The sequence below is a fragment of the Drosophila rhopaloa genome, unplaced genomic scaffold (assembly GCF_018152115.1).
Source record: "Drosophila rhopaloa isolate 14029-0021.01 unplaced genomic scaffold, ASM1815211v1 contig_167, whole genome shotgun sequence".
In the NCBI taxonomy this organism is placed as follows: Eukaryota; Metazoa; Arthropoda; class Insecta; order Diptera; family Drosophilidae; genus Drosophila; species Drosophila rhopaloa.
In genome coordinates this window covers 7,735,249-7,744,154 of record NW_025335047.1, presented here as the reverse complement: position 1 = coordinate 7,744,154, position 8,906 = coordinate 7,735,249, and the positions used below count along the sequence as shown (strand labels likewise).

The 8,906-nt window shown below is 37.1% G+C and overlaps 1 protein-coding gene across 1 annotated transcript in view; it reads left to right on the top strand.

Moving 5' to 3' along the window:
• The first annotated feature begins 3,926 nt into the window (after positions 1 to 3,926).
• The window catches only part of LOC108042020 (protein split ends), a 33,723-nt gene continuing 28,743 nt past the window's right edge, over positions 3,927 to 8,906 (top strand). The window contains 2 exon segments of the mRNA XM_044458611.1: positions 3,927 to 4,135; positions 5,255 to 6,022. Coding sequence (XP_044314546.1) covers positions 5,444 to 6,022 — 579 coding nt within the window. The 5' untranslated portion in view covers positions 3,927 to 4,135; positions 5,255 to 5,443.

The window sequence follows — 8,906 nt, the reverse complement described above, 5'->3', positions numbered from 1 at the left end:
ATCAATGTGACCATTTGTCGATTTACTTAAAAAGGCACATGGCTGAGTGCTGTTAAATCGCGCCTAACAGCACAATGTTAATTACCTTAAGCGGGGTGGCAGCCCTAGAAAGCTAAAATATTTGTATTGTTTTTTGCTTTTAATGTAAAACAATTATTAGTAATGTGTGGTTTACATCTTAAAAGGTGCATATTAATAAAACTGTTTGATATCAAAACCTTTAATCTGATAACGCTTGTGCTATTTTTAAATGCTCATACTTTTAAACATTTTATCCTACGCGCGTTAGTGATGGACGATTATCTAAAGTCTACCCGAATTAACTGAATAAAGAAAATCCTGAAAATATACAAAATTTATAAACTTTTTTCTTCTATTTATTTATAAAAAAGCTATTAAGTTCTTCATAAATAAGCGTTAATGAAAAAGTTTTGGTTACGATTAATTTCCGGCTTCCCGCCACTCACTTGTCGCCCATCTCTAAGCTACGAGGGCCAACATTTTTTCTGAAGTTTCCTTGCAGTGCGGCACGCTTTCTACCGCAATTTGTGCCAAAAGTAAGCCAAAACTTGGCGTAAAAATCGCAATAATCGAACGGCAGCGGAGGTATTCGAATTGGACGAGTGATAAGGAAAACTGCAAGTGATCATCGTGTTGCATGGGAGTTGCCATTTTGGCCGCCGGCCCTCGCTGGCGGCGGTATCAGCGGGGGATTAACTTCCATGAGGATTCCTAAATATGTAAGTACTAAGTACGGAAGTAAGCGGCTTAAAACGGGGATTAAATCGAACCACGCCACGCCAATTATTTGGCTTACTTCCTGAAAAATCTCAAGTAGCGACGACTCTTCAGGAGACAAAGTGAAGGGTCCTTACTGTCGAGAGTTCCAGAGCCTTTTTGCGGAATGATGCGGTGCGAGGGTGACAGGGACGGGACTAAGTGACGGTGCTAAAGTGACGTATGAAATGAAGCACAAAAACAAAGGGTACACAACAAAAGCAGCAACAACAATGACAGGAGAGCAGAGCTAGGGGCTGGGCGCCCACATATATTCACATTTTGAGTGCAAGAACGCGGGATGGCATGCAAATTAATTCGCTTAACCGAGCTTTTAAAGCGCCCCTTATTATATTCCGTTGTTTTTGTTTCGTTCTCTCCATTACCCTTTCTGCATTGTTGGCATTTCTTTTGCATTTTTTGTTCGCATTCATGAAATTTAAAGCCCACGGCGTGCTTTATCTCGCTCTCGCACCTTTGTCTGTCTCCCTCTGTTTCCTCCATTTCTGTTTTGGTGCCGTCCCGCAAACAGCTGATGTTCCCGGAACGTGCTCTCACTCTCTCTCTCTCTCTGTCTGTATAGTTTTAAATTCCTTTCTAAATTCTTTTCAAGGGTTCGAGTCTGCGCTTAAGGTGTATACCGCCCACATTCCGCTTTCTATGATTTTTCAAAAGTTAACGGACTCCCATTCCATCCCACATTGTTTTGGCTGCAATAAAAATTGTTGTTTAAGGGGTGATACAGAAACCACTAGGGTCTGAAATCCTTTCTAAATATGTGTCTAAAAGTATGCAGTGAAAAAGAATTTATCGGTCTTTTGGATTCAATATATCTTTATCATTTTATTCGCCAACAATCAAGTTTTGTAGCTGGCTACTTAACTCTATTTAAAAGTAATCATTAATAAAATTAATAATCAGCATATGTTTGGTTGCATACTTTTAGACACCTTTATAAGTGATTTCAAAACACTGGAGATTTCATTATGACATTATGACAGTACATTGCTGACAGACATATGACCACTCCATTAGAAAATAAATGAAAAAGTTCCATCAAAACCGTCTATGAATGAAACGTCATTTTATTGTAATATCCCTACAGCAGAATAAAAATTTGGTTCATTAATAAAATGTTTTGAAACAAAAAGTTCGCTTTAATTGGGTTCCTGTTAATTTCGAAAATTACTTTTTAAAGCTTTTAATACTTTTTGAATTTTAACACTTTCAAAAACTATAAATATTTATCATTTTTTAAATCAGTCACTTGAACCAACTGACTCGTAAACATATCGTTTTGTTATTTATTTAAATTGGACTCTAGTCTATCACGCATGTTTCAATGTCCCAATACTGTTGCATGTTCAACAAAATGCAGTTTTTCAAGTTTCAGGACCTTGAAAAATTTGTGTCATCGAACAAAAAAGTTATATCGGAACTGACATGCGCACAATACCGGCAACAATGACACATCAGTGTCGATAATTAAATCAGGCTAGGAAAGCCGCCGGGCAATGATTTTATATTAAGGTAAAAGGCTCTGCTAATGGCGTAAAATAAATATCAATTAGTCCTTCACTTGTTTTCCTTTGTAATTCAGCCACGGTTATATGCACAAAGGGACAGTAACTTTTCAAAAATCGGATAAATGGCTCTTTGTTAAAATAAACTGGGCAATTTGTTGCGTAAATGAACACCGGAAACCATGTCGGTTTAATAGCATTTTTTCAAACAGAAACCAGCCATTAAGATAAAATTCCATGGCGATTGTGTCAAGTAAATAGACGTAAATCAATTAGTTCACTATTTGTTTTCATTTGCAAAGAAAATTCGGTCAGAAAAGGAAAATTACTTTTTAAAAGCTTGAACAACTTTTTATACAGGATAACTTACAAAAATCATTATTTTTAAAGGTACCAAACATAAACTTTGAGTTTTATTTCAATTGTGGGTGGGAAAATAAAACATTACTTTTTTCAAGCGGCAAACTTTGCAAAGCTCTTAAAGCAATAATTTCAAAGTTATGAATTATTTTAAGTAATTAAGGTAAGGCTTTGCAGTTTACTGCTCCATTTCAATTCGGCAACCCCCAAAAAGTTTAAAAGCCTTTAAGGAAACTTAATAAATACGTCTTTTAGGCTTCGTATGCCATCTGCTGGCCCAATAGCATTGGGCCAACAAATATTCAGAAGTAAATCGTTGAGTACGGATGTGTAAGTTCTCATCCCCACCATTTATATCGCATAATTTTAAGTTTAACTTGGTCCTCTCTTTAAAAGCCTGAAAGTTGTTTGTTTCTTTGGTGCGCGCTTTCAAGAATTCAATTAAAAGAACAACACTTAGGAGAATATTAAATTATAATGTGGACAAAGCAGAACTTTCCCCCATGTAGCAGCTAAGTGTAGGCTAGGGAATTGTTTCTAGCGATAATATTTAATCTAGCAGAATCAATTCTTGGCAGCTGCTCTGCAGCTAGCGAGAATAATTGTCATTAGAACTTCCATTATGGAAAAATTGTTTCCAAAAATGTGCGCTGCAAATTCAATGTGTCATTCTGGCTGCTTTTTAAACATACAAGAATGACTCTTTACAAATGCGGAGGAGCCTATTTGTTCGTTTTGAAAAGTTACTGGCAATTTTCGTGTCATTCCTTATTAATAGTTCTTTTTTTTGGCCAGACAAGACTAGAATATATTCGCTATTAAACTATATTCATTTACATTTATTTTTTTTCGATGTTTCAGTTTTAGTACCAAGGGATTTTTAAAATTATGTTTTTTTTAGACGACCATTTGGTGTAGTAAAAATGTTTTTTTAACTCATACTAAACAAAAAATGTTACCTATTTTAAAAAGATTAATACAGTTCCATCTTTAACTACTGCACTTATTTATAAAATCTGTTAATAAATAAATAAATATTACATATTATAAATAAACCCACCTCGGTTTGAGTCCGCGCTAAAATATAAGTACATTTAGTACATTTCTCACACATGGTTAACAAAAACGACAGACAGAGAGAAAGAGAGAGAGAGAGAGGCAGCTCTTAACAGCAAAATGTTATGGTCATGTTAATTCCAGCCGTTGCCTTTTCGAAACTCAACAAAAGTGGTTTGCTCCCCCAGAGCGGTTTCAGTTCGATTCAAATTTCAAACGCGACGGTTCACATCGCGATCAAAAACTCTTAAAATTATGAGTTGGCGCTGCGCGAAGAATTCGAAATATTCAATCGTAGAATTTCGCAAAGGTTTTTAAATCAAAGCGCGTCGTCTTTTGTTGTTCGTGCAATAACTGCAATCAAAGTTAATTGGAAAAGTAACGGAAATCTGGCCGTTGTACTTAAATCCGGTGCCTGTGTGCGTTTTTCTGCATTTAATTAATCAATTTAAATTCCTGCGCACATGTGTGTGCGTGCGTGTGTGTGTCCGTCTGATTGTGCAAGTGTGCGAGAGCAAATGCCGCCGCCAAAAATAATTTGATCATTTCGAGAAAATCTCTCAAATCGGCTGTAACAACAACAAAAACCAACGAAAATCGTTTTTCTAGCAGTTTATCCGAAAGGCTAGAAATTTCGACATAGAATTTATTTTTGCTCCACAAGGGCAGGTGTACGGGGCACTGGTAGAATTTTTACCGAAAATGATAAACGGAAGTGGGGGAAAAAGCTGTATATAGCATTTCCACCACAATAAAGTGTAGACTTTGGTCCGAAAACTGAAATACGGAAATAGAAACGCGGTACCGAAATCGAAGATCCCCCTGCTGAGTTGTAGTTCTTTTAAATAAAACTAAAAAACTATAAATGGAAATGCTGTAATTCGTGTAGAAGTTTATAGAATATTTAAAACTGAAAGCAAAAAGATATATTTTTTGTTTCGACATTTCAAAAAAATTGAAATTCTCTACATTTTTTTTAATGAAAACTAAAAAATCAAATCTCGCGTTGTAGAAACAGAAAAATCAAATTGCTGTGTGTAATGTAGAGCTTTAAAACTAAAAAGCAGATAAATCAAGTGATTTTAAAAAAACTTGCCTTACTGTAAACTTAAAACAAATCTTGAATTTTGAATCAAATACAAATCTCAATGTTTTTTTAAAACTAAAAAGTAGAAAAGCCAATGGTCTACTAATTCTAAAACGACTTTGTCAACTCAAAAATCAAATCAAATCTCGAGGTGTTTAGTGTAGAGTTTGGAAAAAGAAAAACCGAATGGCAGGCTGGGTTTAGTGTAGAATTTGGAAACTGAAAAGCAGAAAAACCAAGTCCGAGCGAACGGCTTGTTTGTTTTTCCCCTGCTAATGAGCTTGGTGGCAAGTTATATATTCTGATTCGTTTTCTTGTTGGCCTACTAAAACAAACTGGCTCACACGAACACTCGAACTCACACACACTCACGCACCATGTCTCAGGCGGCGAAAGGTTTCTCAACCGATCTGTTTCTCATGTCTCTTTCTGGCCCATTCTGGTTTTTTAGGTCTCCACCGTCGACTCGTGGTCAAAACGAAAGCACCGTCATCGTGAGAAAGAGAGAGAGAGTAAAAAATCGTACAAACAAAGACAATTTCGTGGGTGTTTCGTGTGAAAAACTGGCGCCAAAATCCACTATAAAAGGGTTAATAAAAATTTATAAATAACCGGCAAAAATCGGAAAAACTAAAACAGAATGAGTGCCAACCGAAGGAGACGAAGCAGTTTTTACTGCGCGCCATCACAGGAGAAAGAAAAACTCGGTGCAACAGCTGCAATTTCAATTCCGCCATCCAAAGAGCAACTTTCTCTGCCGGCTGATGAGGATTTACTGGAAATGCCTCGTATTTGCCGCTGCTGCTGCAAACGGGATTTGGAATTACTCGGCTTATTTGAGGCCAGCCAACCGACTTTGGCCAACACATCAGAAGCAGGAGCAGGAGCGTCCGCACTATCAGCATCAAACAAATCATCAGTAACAACGGCTAAAACATGTGCGACAGAAACTCCAGAGACACTGTCTGCAAATCCAGTAAATCCCGGGGATATGGCTACATCATCTTCAGCAGCAACATCGTCCGCATTTCTGACCACACCCTCTCCCATGAGGCGTCGCACCACTGTTGCCACCACATCCACATCCACATCCACACCCACAGCTACAGCCACAGCTCCTCGTGGGCGAAGCAGCGATAATGCCGTCGACTACACCCTCAGCGGGGCCCACAGCAGCATGGACATTGTCCTCGAGGAGATGACCATTTGGATGCTCAATGTAAGTAGCACACTCTCGCACTTCTGCCCTCTGTAAACTACATATCACCCACCCACCCAATCAAGTTCTCTTCAGAGCATATCGGAAAGTTTCTATGGGTTGTGTTTAATTTTTAATGTGATTTATTCAGCTACACGCATGTAGACACTTGGAAAAAAAGAATTCAAGTACAGTGCAGACTCAACATAAACTAATAAACTAATGAAGAGCAAGGGGGTTTCAGTGGAACCACTAAGTACAACTCAATCAAGTGCTCACCCTTTCGAGCCAGCACTGTATGGCATATCACTAGCTCTATAAATAGGAAATGAATATTTCCTACTATTAATAGGAAATGTCACAGAAATCTCTGAAAACTTTGACATCGGTCGGTTGGGCAATGTGTCCAAAAGTCTCCGTATATTTCCGCCCTCAGCGGTCTGATTTTATTATTTGATAGTGTTCGATTGTGTGAAAAAATGCATACACCCAACGACACCCCAAAAATTTCAAAATCAACTTGAATATTAATTGTCGGCCATTTAGCAGATTTTATTCATTCTTTTTAAACAAAACATGGTTTATTGTCTTCATTGACGAGAAATATTAGAAATATTCAACAGGGGATATTTATTTTTAATTTTAAACCTAACACTACGAAAAAGGTACGCGCAAAAGTCGCGTACAGCAGTTTTCAACTTCGAGGAATGCAGGATGTGCGATTTCCGTTAATTTTGTTGTCGCCGATCTACTTTAGAATGCCTAAAAATAGACATTACGCAGTTAAAAGAAACTTTTCATTATAATAACGAGCATATTGCAACATGGAACAAAAGGCAAGGAAATTTCGTTGAGGAGTGGAAAATTATATTAAAAGGTTTTTGGATGGAAAATCTTATAGAGAAATTGGTGCTTTAGTTGGTAGAACCCACTCATCCATCCAAAAAGTGATAGATAACTACAACTCGGCTGGAAGTATCTTGCCAAAGGCCGTTCGGCCGTCCGCCTTGCTTATAATCCGCGAGCAGAGGAATATTATCAAATATATTCAGCTCAACCCAAGGACGACAGCTCACCAGGCAAAGCTGAAGGTCGAGGATAGATTTCCAAAAGAGTTTCCGAAGATACTGTACGCCGGACCAAAAAAGGCTGACACCATAGCAGAGTCGCCCGCAAAAACCTCTCATATCGGAAGCAATAGACATAAGCGCCTAACCTTTACTAATGAGTATATTTCCAAACACCAAGACTTCTGAATAAGATTATATTTCCCGACGAAACTAAATTCGCATATTTGGAATCAAGGGAAAGGTTTGGTATGGAGGAAAAGGGAGAAGCCTCAAATTAAGAAAATTTGGTTGGCACAGTAAAGCAAGGAGGAAGCGGAATAATGGTGTGGGGGGTATGGCAGCAAGTGGCGTTGGAAAATTGGTATTTATCGAGTTAATAATGGATCAGAAAACTATATTGACATATTAAAAAACAATTTAAAAGAAAGTGCGAAAAATTAGGGCTCGAAAGGAATGTTGGTTCCAACAAGACAACGACCCGAAGCATACGGCGCAGAATACCAAGCTTGTCGCTGTATAACGTCATAAATCAGCTGCGAACACCTCCCCAAAGTCCTGATCTAAGCCAAATGAGCATTTTGGGATCTTCTGAGAGGAAAACCGAAGACACACGATAACATCTAAAAAATGCTCAAGAATGGATTCTCGAGGAGTAGGGAAAATTACTGCAAATGAGACAAAAAAAGTGGATTCCATCCCGAGACGCCTTACGGAAGTTTTGCAGAAAAAGAATACCCTACCAGTTACTAAAAATAATATTATTTGTGTTTTAAACAGGTGTACGCAGACTTTCGGGTACATTTTTGGTAGTGTTAAGTTTAAAATTAAAAATAAAATATAAGACACTGTTGAATAATTAAAAAAAAAATACGTCAATGAAGACAATAAATTATAATTATGTTTAAAAAAAAGAATGGGTTGAATATATGCATAAATGGCCGAACAGCTAGGGTTTAAAGTTAGATTTTGAAAATTTTTTGGGGTGTACGCAGAGATATGCGAGTGAGTGTATTTGATTTTAGTTTTGAATACGTTAATATTTTTTAATTTTTTTGCATGCCATGCATCATGTATTTAGACAAGGCAAAACCAGAAGAATTTTTTTAACCGATCAACTTAATTTGTGGTCTCAATTCATAAATTAACACTGTATGGAAAACATGCAAACTGTGAGAAAACACGTTCCTTTTAATTTGGTTTCATAACTTTTAGTTATACTTGGTTCGTAAACATCGGAAACATCAAGTAATTATCTGGAAAAATTGTTTTTCATTAGGCAAATAAAGTGTTTTGAGTTGAGCTAACTTGTGGAAATAATAACTGTAATCAAATTTAAAAGGTTAATTAATATGTATATCTTAATCACCACATGGTAACTTTAAATGACAATTTGTTGAACAAAACACGTTACACTATTTACTATTAATTAAATTAATTAGATTCCCTGGTGTACTGGGCTACAAACCTGCTTTTTTTGCGTGTAAATTCCCCAGACGTTCTCGAGTCCCTCATCTGACTCACTATCCCTAGAATGGGAAGAACTTACTTGTATTCTGACGTGCCATTGTTCCCTGCTCTGTCTCCTGGCCCCTCATATGTAATTTTCCCTAATGCAGGCAAATAAATTAAATTGTCAGACCATTTGCAAGAACCGAAAGTAAATAAATAAGGCTTTATTTATAATGCCGCAGAAAGGTTTCATCCATTTCACATGCGATTTGCTACTACAAGGCGATATGGTAATATTAATTTTGGAGCAGAGACAGTGCTAGATATGTGTACTTATATTGGGGCTCTTAGATAATCCTTTATCTTATCGGCAACACGTTTCGGTA